Source organism: Megalopta genalis, chromosome 12 (assembly GCF_051020955.1).
Source record: "Megalopta genalis isolate 19385.01 chromosome 12, iyMegGena1_principal, whole genome shotgun sequence".
Taxonomy (NCBI): Eukaryota; Metazoa; Arthropoda; class Insecta; order Hymenoptera; family Halictidae; genus Megalopta; species Megalopta genalis.
The window spans coordinates 12499133-12514189 of record NC_135024.1 but is presented as its reverse complement, the minus strand read 5'-3'; the positions used below and the strand labels follow the sequence as shown (position 1 = coordinate 12514189).

At 38.4% G+C, this 15057-nt stretch overlaps 1 protein-coding gene across 4 annotated transcripts in view; it reads right to left on the bottom strand.

The window, feature by feature from the left end:
- Window positions 1–1369: 1369 nt before the first annotated feature.
- The window catches only part of LOC117222925 (ubiquitin carboxyl-terminal hydrolase 48), a 137802-nt gene continuing 124114 nt past the window's right edge, over window positions 1370–15057 (bottom strand). For all 4 annotated transcript variants that reach the window (XM_033474960.2, XM_033474959.2, XM_033474961.2 and 1 more), the window contains one exon: window positions 1370–2528. In XM_033474960.2, coding sequence (XP_033330851.2) covers window positions 2506–2528 — 23 coding nt within the window. In that variant the 3' untranslated portion in view covers window positions 1370–2505. The remainder of the gene's footprint in view (window positions 2529–15057) is intronic.

Sequence of the window (15057 nt, the reverse complement as noted above, 5' to 3'; positions counted from 1 at the left end):
TTTTATTTAATATCAGCGTTACTTTATTAATCTGTTCTATTACAAATGAAATAATGTCTACATTCATATAAATATATTAAATACAAACAGCAATATGTTAGTTTTATTTTGTGATAACTTAAATTGCCTGCACACGCACGTTTCTTTAAAAATAAATCGTAAGACAGGGGTTCAACGATTTTTCTGGTTGATAAACTGAATTTGTTTCGCATCACTAGACCGCAGAACTTTATGCAAAATAAACATTGTTGCAAGACGCATGAACCAAGTGCGATCTTGTATCTCTCTTAAATAATTTTATTGAGTTGATCAACGTTTTCTGGTTCTTCTAATTTCATCACCATTCTATAATTCGCCTGTACATTTTTGCCATGAACGCACAGTTTCTGTGAAATGATCTATAAATAAATAAATATAAATTCGGATTTGCATAAAAATCCGTAGTCTACCAATAACAATATTATAGTCGATTCTATGGAATTCTTATACCAATAGCACTTAACCCGTTAACCGGGTATGACGAAATATTTTGTCATTTGTATATATATATATATATATATATATATATCAACCGTAGAATAATTATTTCAATCTCTTCAATTAATTCTCTCGACATTGGAAATATCTGATGTATATACTTGCTAAATATCTCAAAATATTTTGTCCAGATAAATAATGAACAAGTAAAAAGCGCGTTTTCTAATTACTTTAAGCGTGATGACACGAACTTCGAACTGCAAGGTCCCCATCGTGAAAGCAGTCGAATGAAAGTTAATTCGCCGGTTAACAGATTAATTAGTGCAGCGTGAATCTCGTGCCACGCAGAAACGGCCAAAAATGCAGTCCGATGGCTACAATTAAAGATTGCCACATGCATTATCGACGGGATTCTTCGTCAGTGTAAAAAAAAGATGATGCAAAGTAAATAATCAGGAGTCGCAAATAAATATCCAATTCTTGCCAAGTTCGCCAAACAATATTCAACAATTCCAGCAACCTTGGCAATAGTTGGAGATATTACAATGAAACAAAAGGTACCGCGCTTACTGTCAAATAAAATATAAATATCGTTAAGTTGTTTCACATCAAGGAAACGATCGATATAAGCGTTGTTAATCCAAGAAAAGAAAAAAGAAATCAAAACCTTTCTTACGTTCACCTGAGACCTAGTAAATTATATCTGTATCTCGCGCATTAGCAAAAATTAGTAAAATGAGTAAACCGTGTTATACGCAAACATTTCAGATACGCGTGCAACGGATATAAATCCCTATGCCGATCAGAGCGTAAAAGATCGCCGTTTTGTTTACCTGTGGACGGTGGAATCGTCGAATGGCTGAAAAGGAAGGATTCGAATCAGCGACAGGGATTATAATGTGCATGGTCAGTACTACTGTGCCTTTTTATTTCCAGTATCTACGACGAACAGTAAATTATTCCTACGATTCCTAGATCGTCCGCGCACCACCATTCTTCTACGCGATAACAGCGACACACCATCCCGTGCAGCACACGACACATCTCGACCGGAAAACACGCTAAAGGCAGTCGTACGATTCCTCATCAAGCGCCGTAAATACTTTCTCGCATTCTTTCGCTCTCTCCCCGGAGACGTACAATGATCAACTATAAAAACCGGCGGCGCGCGTCCGATGGACGCGTCGCGGAGCCTTCTCTCTCTCTCTCTCTCTCGCTCTCTCGAATATATATGTATAAAGTCTCGCGAAAAGTTACGCCCGTAAGCCTACTCAGCACCTCGGATTAAAGACAGAACCGGTGGTTATACTATCGCGGAGGACGCGCGCGCGATGCCCCAAGGAGTCGCGTAATAAATCCAACGGGAAATCACGGAAATGAATATGTTCTCGGTTCTGGTCTGATCGTGACCGGCCGATTCTACTCGTCACGGAATCCATCCCCGTTGAACCAGGATCATATCGGGACACCGTGTGCTCAAGGAGTCGCTCGATCGGTTCGAAGAATAAATAATATTTCCGCGCCTCTAAGAGCCACGGTGCGAATCAACCTCAGACATTATTGTCTCGATTAATTTAATTGATGCCTCTTTCTCCTCGCCGATCGTTTCAATGACCGGCACGGGAAGAGTCCCAACGATTGCACACAGGCGACGTCGTCTTTGGATAACTCTGCGTGAACTCCCGTTCGCGTAAATGTTCATAGCAAGTGGCAAATAATTATTTGAAAACGAAACACACATTCTCTCTCTCTCTCTCTCGCTCTCTCACTCTCCTCCTCTTTCTCTCTCTCTCTCTCTCTCTCTCTCTCTCTCTCTCTCTCTTCCCTCCGCTCTATCACTCTCGTTAACATATTTGTATGCATTAACATATACATATAATATAGTATATATATACAGATTATTTATATATCTATATATAGAATATCATATCAACTCGCGTATAAAAATATTTTATATTAAATCGGCTATCGTCACTGAACATCCCGCCACGAAACGATCGGCTATCCCGTGATCCTCGGTGATGCAGATCAGCTCGGCACTAATTCCGTTCCTGGAACAAGCAGATCATTATTAATCGATCAATCAGATCGGGCGAGATCGGCGTTTCCTCTCTCTCTCTCTATCTCTCTCTCTCTCGCTTTCTTTCTTGCAGGCTCGAAAGAAGTCTGCCGGGTGAAGAAACGAGGTTACAATGTTAAGAGAACGCTCGGATAAAACGGACAAGCGATGATCATGCGAGACAATAGCGTGCTTAGAAGAAAGAACAGATGTTGTAGGAAACAGGCAAGGCAAGCGACAAGAAGCCGATTGCTCATTCTCCACGCGATACGACTGAAAGTTGCGATTCGAAAAGCGAAAGACAGCTCGTTTCGCAGCTCAGCCATCGATCGGACCGCGGTTTCTCTTCCAAAAATCCGGCCACGCCTTCCGCTTTCGAGGAACAAAGCTATCGTCGTCGTCGTCGTCGTCGTCGTCGTCGTTGTCGTCGTCGTCGCTGTTGCTCCCCTGGAAGTCTGGAAGCACGTTCGACTGGAATTTCACGGGGAAAAAACGAACCGGGAAGAAACGCACGCGCTTCAGAAATCTTCTATCGTGGCTTTTCTCGTGGCCGAAAGAGACTTCCCTCCAAGAAACGCTCACCGAGTTGACTTCTATTGTTTTATGAAGGGTCCCGCCGTTCCTTTCACGACGCGAGTGTTATGTGGAGATCCGATCCCCGGCGACCGTGGAGCCGAATGAAATGCGCTTCGCGCTCCACTGACTTTTCCGAAATGTTTTTCCGGCCAGCAGGAAACGGACCGGGTCGCCGTTCACCCGTTCTTTTGTCTTCGACCGCGGAATCCTTTCTCGATATGCCGCGTTACGCGAAAAAACCGGCTCGGCGATTGGTTTTGCTAGCGAACAATAGGAAAAAGAACACGGGCTCCAGGATTTTCTGATCGAAGGACGAAAAAATACGCCGCGATACGCCGGTTTTTCCATCGCTCGTGATCGAAGTATAAATTGTATCAAAATCTCCGACACGTTTGTTACGGAGCCGGGCAAAGATCTCTAAGCAATTTCTAGTTTAATCGTTCATCGTAATCAACGATTAAATTACTATCTCAGTCGTTAAGCGTAGTTAGCGATTTAGCTTTCAGCTTAGTCGTTAATTGCGATGGACTGTAAGATATCTTTTAATTTTGAACGTCGATCGGATTATATCAATTAACGATTTATTTCCGTAATTCTTGTACGCTTTAATCGTATTACGCGCGGAAACATTTCACAAATAACCAGCGCATCGAAGTTGAATATTAATCGATCAAAATTTTTGGTCCGGTTAACTGTTTGATACGTACGATGTAAAAAATTAATCGCGAAAAAATCAACGATCGATTTCGCGGGCCGAAGAAATCAAAATCCTCGATCGCACATTATACAAAATTAATCGTTTAAAAATCGGCGATTATATAAATTCGATCGGTACTGTATATCATTTTAGGATATCATTTGTAATTAATATTTATTAATATTAATAATATATAATAATAATGATATAATATTAATAATGTTAATAATTAATATTTATTAATCAATCAGCGGTGGACGAATGGTTTGATCAATGGATTGAATCGATCGCAATATTTCCCGACGATTAATTTCTTTCAATCAACGATCGACGATTAATTTCATCAATCGATTAAACAGCGGCGAACCGTCAGTGCTTCCTACGGCCGAAGATAAAAGTAAGAAAAACTGTATGAAAACTGTATTCGTTGCGAGATACTGATACCAAGAAGAACGGAGTAACGAAAAATTCCGAATTTCGAGGAAGCGGGAAGCCGTAAAAATTGCATCGCGCGATGACTCGAGAGAGGAGTACGCGTTGCGGCAGCAGCACCGGTGTGTGTCTTCCGCGAAAAAATTGCAGATTTTTCGCCGCGGATGTTTCCCGGTTTTTACAGGAAACGCCAGATGCTGGTCGCCGGAGGACACAGTGGGCTGCAGGACTAGGAAGCGGAGATCTTCTCTGATTCCGCGGCCGGTGGACGTGCACGCGTGAAACTTCCCCTCCGTCGCCCCCCTCTTTTTTGCTATTAGCTAAGTATACCGCCTCTGGCTTATGTTAAGCTTCGGCAATTATTTGTCATAGTCAACTGAAACGAAAGCGGAGACAAAGGCGCGCCAGAGGGAGAAAGAGAAAAGTTCGAGCCCTCCGGCTAAGACGTTCTCATCAATTTCACCGCTATCGCTCTCGTTCCTCGTTTCCCTACTTCCGGTGCTCTCCTCGGACACTTGAAACCGGCTTGTATCTTTTTCACACCTTTCCCGCAGGTATTATTTTCCTCGTCGCAACAATAATTGGGATTTTTCCTAGTCTTTAACCCGTTAGCTGTTGCAATCTCTTTGAAAAGTGTGCACGCTGCTGTAATCGTACTGTACACGTTCGAGTTTTTTTATATTTTCTTCAAATATTATGTTGGTGCGTATGAAATGTCGGATTTTTAAGCGAATATACAGGGTGTCCCAAAAATGTCTCGCAATCCGAAAGTGACGGGTTCCTCGGATCATTTGAAGCAACTTCTTCCTTTGAAAAAATTTTCTCCAAGGCGCCGTTAACGAGTTATTAACGAAAAACAGAGACCAATAAGAATCGAGTGCGGCTGACGCGAGGCGGCCCAGCCAACCAGCGCACGAAGCCCAGTTCCGCTCATTGGCTCGGTCGCCTCGCGCCAACCGAGCTCGTCTCTCATTGGTCACTGTTTTTCGTTAATAACTCGTTAATGGTGCCTCGGAGAAAATTTTTGTAAAGGAAAAAGTTGCTTAAAATAACCCGAGGAGCCCGCCACTCGATTTCGGATCTTTTTTCGAAAGCTGTTTATTTAATCAAAATATGCTCCATCTGCTCCAATACACTTTTTCCAACGAGATTTTAATGCATAGATGCCTGCCTTAAAGAAATTCTGATCTCTAGAATCAATAAACTCTGATATGGAATTTTTCAGACTGTCTTCATTTTCATACTATTTAGCCCGCAAAATATGTTCTGAATGTTCAAAAAAAAAAAAATGAAAGTCGGTTGACGAAAGATCCGGCGAATAAGCTGGGTGCTGCAAACTTTCATATTTTAATTCATTTAATTTCGCAATTGTTTTGTACGACGTATGCGGCCGATCGTTGTTGTGAAGAAATATTGGGCCATGCCGATTAACAAGTGATGGGCGTATAATTTTCAATTTTTCACGCATTTCATCGATGTACTGGCGGTACTTTCGCCTGTAATTTTCTCCCCAGTTCTGGTAGCGAGTTCCCTTGTAGTTGGATTCGTTTCCACCGACGCTTTCAGAGCATCATTTTTCACAGACATTTTGGACTTTTCCACGCGGTTCATTTTGCAGGGAAAAATCACCAGACTGAAAATTTGCAAACCAACGCTGCGCTTTTCGATCGTTAACAGTACTCTCCCCAAACGCCTGGTTTATATTGCGTGCAGCTTTTGCAACACTATTATCAAGTTTATACTGATATAAAAAAATTACACGAATATTGGTTGAATTCATATTCTTACGAAATTCAAAATAAATAACAAAATGGAACAATTTTGAGAAAATCTTCTTCGTTGAAATGTGATTCTGGCAATGGACAGTACGACTATACACTAAGTTATGCCAAAAACGAAAGCGTAACGCAGGCAGAGGGACAAACGTTCACATATAAAGAAAATCCGACATTTCGTATGCACCAATCTAATACAACACTTTTATAAAATACACAGTGCGACAAATTAATTTTTATGGCTGCACCAATAAGACACGATGGAAACAAAATACACGAAATACACAAAATAATCACCGATTGATTCGGTATACTTGTTACAGCGATTCGAAAGGGATTCAAATGCATGATCCAGCTCATTTTGCGATATTGCCTCCAGTTCCCGTGTCGAAGCTGTTTGGTTGGTCGGAATGTCTTCGAAAAAGCATGCTTTTAACTTTTATTTCAATTTTGGAAATAAAGAGAAGTCGCACGGTGCCGAATCAGATGAATACGACGGATGATCGAGCACACAGACTTGATTTCTGGCTAAAAATCGACGAACGACGAGTGACTTCCAAGATGGCGCGTTATTGTGCAACACTGTTCAATTGTCTGGATCTTGATAATCGAGCAGATATGTCGCGAAGAACGATTCGAATCGTCTCTGTTCATAGCCGCTTTCATAATTCTCAGTGAAGCATTGCAGTCATTTGCAATAAAACCATGTTATTTTTTCGATCGTTTCAGGTTTTCGAATTGAAATTGGCCTTGCCGCATGTTGGTCATCTTCTAAAGATTGTCTACCATCCACAAAATCGTTTATGCTAGACGAAAACATTTGATCGACTTGAACAAGCATCGGCATACATTTTCTGCATCAACCGGAATGTTTCCGATGCATTTTTACCAAGTATTGCGTTCGATTTAACCCTTTGCGGACGGCTGTCTGCGGACAACAGCCCAAGCATTTTTGCCGTTCATTAAAGTTAATTATATTTATGTATTATTATTTGGACTATTATATATGAAAATTACCCTACTATAACATTATGTCTAAAAGAAGCAGGAAGGATGTTACATTTTGTGACATCAGCAGCAGTGATGATGAGTTTTATGTTGAGTCAAGTGACAGTCAAGTGACAGACGAAAATTCTTGGATGACTTATCTTAATGTTAGGAATTTATATTACCGCCAATTTCGAAATTTTTGTTAAAATCTAAAATTTCCAAGCTGCTAAAATTTCCAAATGCCGGCGTCAAACAAAAAAATATCTAAGATCTGTGAACAGCACAGTATTAATTATTAATATAAATTTATTAATTTAACCGTAGGCTCAGAACGAATTTCAGTTTGACGAGTCGGTCTTTCTGTGTCACTACCGGAGAAACCAGCAAAGTTTTCCACATATTTATAATCTTAGAATAATATAATTATATCTTATAACATTTTTTTATTTTATATCCGATACCTGTCGTCCACAGCGACGCAATACCCGTCGAGAGGCTTCGTCCGCAAAGGGTTAATATGATACAATTTCAACAGCGATTGAAGACTTGGACAGGAAGAACTGTCATAACTTTTCCATTTATCATTCGATTGGCATGATCTTAGGTGCGTTGGACAGACAAATGATTGACCTTTCTAAGGATGCTAACGCTAAACAGATGTCACTATTTGCTGAGATGTGACGCCAGTTTTAAAAATTAATTGTCACACTGTGTATATTTTAATTTAACGAAAAATATGAAAGCGTAGGTTCTTCTCAATCATTTAACTGTTTATGACGAGTGTGCTGGTCATGAAGAAATGTCGTCATTTTATGTTGTGACGAGTATTCTCGTCAAAAACCACTGACTGGTTAATAATTTCCTTGATAGTTAATCTTCCGTCTACTGTGTCAGAGTCACGGCGAGCCAGAGCGAGCAAGACCGCAAATATGCATTAGTAGAATGTCGGTATAGATCAGAAATGACTCCAGCACAGGAGGTCGTGTTTCAGCAGTCGGAGGGTTAAAGAAAATGTATGTCCAACGTACATCTACGCTTGCTTCGAAGCTTGAATATTGTTAATTAGACTGTTGGAGTTCAACAGAGATTCTTTTGTTCACAGTTCCAACTTTTATACTTTTCTCAGCCGAGTACTAGAGATCAATATTAAAAATCTAGACATTAAAATCGTCCACCTGAATTTTTCTTACAAAAATAAATGATAAAAATTACTATAAAAAACTGTTTCCAACAAAAGTTGTTTCGCATAAAAAGGAGCACGCGCGGCAACAATTAATTCTCTACTATTTCCCTTTTTTATCAACATAAGACACTTTATCATTTGACATAATCTGAAATACTCGTACATTTTTATACTTACTTATACTTTTAACTTTTACACTTTTCTCAGCCGAGTACCAGAGATCGATATTAAAATCTATCGGAGACATTGTTGTGTCTCTTAAATATACAGAATGAGACATTAAAATCGTCCACCTGAATTTTTCTTACAAAAATAAATTATAAAAATTACTATAAAAAGATGTTTCCAACAAGAGTTGTTTCGCATAAAAAGGAGCACGCGCGGCAACAATTAATTTTCTACTATTTCCCTTTTTTTTTATCAACATAAGACACTTTATCACTTGACAAAATCTGAAATACTCGTACACATGTATAATTCGTACATTTTGAACATTTCTTGCATTAAAAATTAACTAATTATCACTCTATATATATTGTTAGTTATCACCGAATTATATTTAATGTACAACGTGGACTGTGCAAGAAACGGAATTGCAAGAAACAGAAACAAAACAGCAGGCCCTTCCTTTCTGCAATTATTCTGTAGATTAACCGCACTTTAATGGCGACTGTGCAGCGCCATTGAATATAAGGTAGACCATGATTCAAAAGAATTCGAACGCTACTAAATTCTGTTACACTCGAAACACAGTTAAAAATGCAAATAATAATAAACAAATAAACCGATAAACTGAAGGTCGTGTGCTTAACACGAAATAAATCATGGAAAATTGAAATGCAATAGGTCGAAAGAAATGTCTTGGTTCTGGAGTTAAAATAGCTTCGACTGCAAAATGTTAAATATATCTAATTAATATATATCTAATTATATAATAATTATATAATATATATTCATGGCAAAATTGAGCAGTTGCGATTCAAAATAGCAGAAAGACTAAATTTTAATTAGATATGCTATTTTGAATCGCAACTGCTCAATTTTGCCATGAATATATATTATATAATTAGATATATTTAACTTTTTGCAGCCGAAGCTATTTTAACTCCAGAATCAAGACATTTCTTTCGACCTATTGCATATATATCTAATTAAAATTTAGTCTTTCTGCTATTTTGAATCGCAACTGCTCAATTTTGCCATGAATATATATTAAATAATTAGATATATATTAATTAGATATATTTAACTTTTTGCAGTCGAAGCTATTTTAACTCCAGAATCAAGACATTTCTTTTGACCTATTGCATATATATCTAATTAAAATTTAGTCTTTCTGCTATTTTGAATCGCAACTGCTCAATTTTGCCATGAATGCATAAAATCTGCGATCTATATCATTCGATCAATAACATTCGTATTTAGTATATTCCGTTACAAATCTTCAATTACAAGAGTAATTCAGTAAGAATGTAGTCCAGGCGACAGCGAATTCAATTCAAATTCGATCGAACCGCTTCATCGAAAGGTTTGCATCCGCGGCGCAATCCCTCGGATCCCCAAGGACTCGGTTACGATCTCCGTTCGGAGCGTGCTCCATCGATAGCCCGACTCAAAAACCGGCAACCCCCGTGAGCAACAAGAACAGAAGAGCCGAGTTAGTCCCGCGAGAAAACGCAACGAAGCCATTCGGGCCGCTCGTGAAAATGCTTGGGGCCCGTTCCGAACGACATAATAATCAGCCGGCAGCCGAAGATTGCGAGGAGAGCACCGGTTCCTCGAGCCGAGACCGGGGCCCTCCCCCCCTTCCTAACTTATACTTATTATTGCATTATCTCCTTTGGCCTAGAATGCCGCGAGTCCGAGGAAAAAGCCCTCGAAACCGACCCGTCCCAGTCGTCCCGTGAACTCGCCGCAGAATTTATACGACCGGCCGACCTAACCGCGACGCTGGAAATTAAAACAATAGCAAGCAAGCATCGCGAATTGAATTTTACAGAGCACTTCGACGATCCTGGTCGAACAGTTTCGACTTTTATCGATCGCTTCGAGGCAATGACAATCGATGGGCCGATCTGTTCCACTCCCCCCCTCCCGCTTCCTGAACGCCGAAGAAACTGGTCGTTTATGGAGGGTAGCGAAGCCAGTTGCTGTGGAGCAGCCAATTACTGTGCCTTTAATTTATTTTCAAGCGTAATTCACTTTATATTCATCGAGTGAGATATATTCGAATTTATTTGAATTAAATTAATTATTTATGCGCGGAAATTAAATACGTAAAGAACGGAAGTTCTTAAAATACCATAAATATTATTTGAGTTTCTTTTTGATACCGAATTCGCGAAATTTTCTGTAAAGTTTATGAAAATGCTTGAGAAAATAGTCAACGAATGAAAGTACATTATTTTCATTTAATTTTTAGCTATTCAGTCAAATAAATCGTTCCAGCTAAGACCTCAATAACAATATTAATTGTATTGGTTAAACGTATTAACCCTTTGCACACGGAGACATTTTAACTATAAATCTAATTTGTCTAAATCACAGTATTTCTATATTACACGATTTATATTTAGTGCATTTTATGCATAAGAAATTGCGTCTTATGGCGCATGCAACGCTTTCAATAATTTTTTAAAATATAAACAATGTTGATGATTTAACAAATTATTTTGGAACGTGACAAAGGAATTTTTAGCGGTGCCACAGTCGATGCAAAGGATTCAAAGTTATTTGAATTGTTGATTTTAGTTTCAATTTAAATAGGTTTATTTACTGTACACAGTAACTGAACTTATTTCTCGCTCGATGCGTTGGTTACTGTGCCGCTTACCACAGAAAACAGGTCTACATAACCTCTAATCCTAAATCATCTCTATCATATTTTCCAAGAGAAGAGAAATGTAACTATGAAAAATTTTATTAAAACGGTTATCTCTAATGTGAACTTTTAAATGACTTATTATGATATTACGCATTGTTTTATAGAAAATAAAATTCATTAAAGTGTGTTAAACATTAAATTGTTATTGCGTACAGTTATCGAGGTTCAGTATTCAGGGAGAAAGCATAGTAACTGAAGCAGATTATTCAGCGAGGAAGCACGGTAAAGTAGCTATAGCACAGTATTCATGTAGAGAGCACAGTAACTGAGGCACAATAACTGATCTTTGTAGATCATTAGTAACTGTGGATCCTAGGCACCAGAAAGTTTTCCTCCCATTCTCCTAATATTCGAAGAATACGTGAGAAAAATGATATCGATGAAAGAAACTTGAAAATTCACCTCTAAATTCTCGTGGAACGTCAATTAAATTGCTAAAGCCGTTTTTAGTAGCGAAAACACCCGAAGTCCGCCAACATGGCACAGTAATTGCCTCCTCTCTACCCTATAATGGCTGGAAGCATATTTTTCCAGGGCAGTTTCGATTCCACGCACTCGGGCGACGTCCCTTGTTAGCGCACCAATGGACAGGTGCGTCCTGCTCCCTCTCTCTCTCCTCTCCCCCACCGTTCTCTCTCTCGCTCGCCGTCCGTCCGCGTCTTCTTTGCGTTCTTGCGAGTCTTAAACGCGCGGCCAACGATCACGATAATGTCTTCATCTCTTACTTTCCGCGAGCGGCGGATTGCTCGCGCGCGGATCCCGCTTCTTATCTGGCCGGAGCTTTTTTGCGATAATAGCGCGTGTAATTCTAGCGGCCGGTAAAAAGCTGCCCACGAGAGAGGGGGGGAAATTGATACGGCGCTTGGGAGCGTCGTGATTCGCGAACGGGTCAAGGATAATTGTTATCTCTACGAGCCGACCGAGCTTTGTTCCGCGGCCCGTCAAAAATTCCGGTCTATCGAACGGCAGCTTTTTCGGCCGGCTGCAAGGCGGAGTTTCGAGAATTCGGAGAGCGAGAGAGAGAGAGAGAGAGAGAAAATTGCGTCACTGTTCTAGAAAATAATATACGTTGCTAATCTCCGGCACGACCACGGTTCTTGACGCGTTCGCAACCGGGGCGGCTTTCTGGTGAATGCGCCGCGGAGTTTCGCGAGCTCCTTAATGAACCGAGTTTCGCGAAAACCATTAATAACCGAAAGCCAAGGAGGAGAGGGATTGCGGGGGGTGACGAGCTTCCAACCCCGTGAGAAACTCTCTCTCTGCGAGTACTCTCCCCCGACGAGGAAAGAATTCTTGCCGTCGATTTCGCAACATTTCTGAAACAATTGCTGGCAAGCTATGAACCGCGGATCACCAAGTGACCTATTTGATAATTTGAGAATTGTATTTATTTTCGTAACAATTACATATCGTAATTCGTTTTAATAATAATAGTTGTTATAATAATTCTAATATGTATTATAATATTATATAATATATATAATATAAAGCAGTCTTTTAATAATACATTTTATCGAGAAAATAATTGCAACATGCTTTCAAGCTTAGAACATAGAAATTATAAATAATTATATATATTATATATATATATTATATATATAATTATTTATAAAGTAAAAAGTATTTGATAATTTGAGAATTATATTTATTTTCGTAACAATTATATATCGTAATTCGTTTTAATAATAATAGTTGTTATAAAAATTATAATATGTAATATAATATTATTTATATAATATATATTATATAATATTATTAATGTAATATATTATATATTATTATATTATCATATATTATATTAATATAATATATTACGTTAATAATATTATAATATTATATATATATATATATATATATATATATATATATAATTCATATTCATACATGCTTTCAAGCTTACAACCTAGGAATTATAAATAATTATATATATGTATATATAATTATTTATAATCCCTATGTGGTAAGCTTGAAAGCATGTTGCAACATGACCTATTTGATAATTTGAGAGAGAGAATTATACTTATTATGTAACAATTACATATCATAATTCGTTTTAATAATAATAGTTATATATATAATTATTTATAATTTCTATGTTGTAAGCTCGAAAGCATGTTGCAATTATTTTCTCGATAAAACGTATTATTAAACGACTGCTTTAAAATGAAAATACCGCTGACCCGAAAGACTGGCAACGCCTGATCTAGCGCGAACTATTCGGAATCCTGCTGCATCGAATCCGAGAGCAGGGTAAGATTGATAAACCCTTTCAGCGGCAGAAAGCTAAGACTAAAGGGACGCGGTCTCGTCAAGAGAGACAGAGTCCCATCAGAATGCCAGAAACGCGGCCACTCGTCTTCGCGGGTCTCGCAGAGAAGGAAGAAGACGTCCAAGGGGGTGTCTGGCAGCCCTAATGCGACGTATCAATATACGTGGGTGCCGGTGATGGGCCAATATCGCATAAGTGGCCCGATTCGCCGTCATTTGTTACGTTTTGTTCGGTCTAAGTAATTTAAGAGTCACCCTTTGCTCGCCGCCCTCTTCGCGGAGGAAACCCGGCTCTGGCAGGGGCCGAGTCGGGTGGCTCTGCGAGGGACAAGGATCCTCCGGATAACAGGGGAGAGGGGCGGAGTGGAGCGACGAGGGGTGGCCGGGTGCACTTCGCCTCCATTCTTCGGCAAATCGCGGCATATTTGTCAGATTTTTGTTCGGGAACAAAACCTCGACGACCTTCCTTCCTCGGCCGAGGGCGTGCGGGGGGGGGGCTGGGTGCCGGGGGTTGGGAGTTAAGTGGATTGGTTTCGTTAGAGATCGGCAAGAGCGTCTGAACGCGACCGACTTAATTCGAACCAACCCCGGGCAGACACTAGATCTCACGACTTCCGATCCGCGACCAGCGACTTCCCTTTCCTGCCAGGGGGTAGTTTTTCCCCGCGCGCCTTTCTTCGGCCAGTCGAGAAACTATTCATTCGTTTTCTAATTGATTTGTCCTCCGATATGGATCTCGGAGCAATTTGCATCGATTTCATTCCAGCCGGGGTGTAGTAAATTCTTGAACGAGAGAAGGGTATAGATGCTGTGATTCTATTTATGATTCGACAGTATTGGAGATACACATAATCGAGTAGTAATATAGAGTAGTTAATATACGCTAGTAATATATATATATATATATATATATATATATATATATATCCAATTTAAATCATTTTCAACACAGATACAATATAGATTTCACATGAAAATATGAGCCATGATGTTGGTTATATATATATAATAACACATAATTCATTAATTGCTTATTTCAATTCAAAACAACTGAAATGCTTACATTTTCTGTGAATACTTCTATTAATCATAGATTAAATGTTATTAGACAAAATCGTAACGTTTCTTATTTTCACATGGAGCCTAGTATATTATGTCTCTGTTGCAAATTGTTTACGTAAAATTAAATACATTATAAAAAGTATTTTATTAAATTTATTTAATTTATTTATTTAATTTTTATCAAATTAAATATAGTACAACTGAAAACAAATATATTAAGATTGGAAACGTGCATTTCACTGCACGTGTATCCGCGTACTAAAAAGTATTAACATGGATTATAACACGGATATATGGACTAAAAAAAAGCACGTGCATTTAAATTAAAATCACAAGTAGCAATAGTTTCTTTTAACCAATTACCTGTTGCAATCTCTTTGAAAATTGTGTAAATTACTATGCTATATAATTATTATATATTATATAATAATATATAATATATATTTATATACTATAATATATATAATGTATTATCTATATATATTATATATTATAATATATATAATGTATTATCTATATATATTATATATTATAATAATATATAATATATACTTATATATATGCTATATAATTAGCATAATTATGTAGCAGTATATTATATAGTATTATATTAGTAGCTATATTATAGCTATATAATTATGCTAATTATATAGC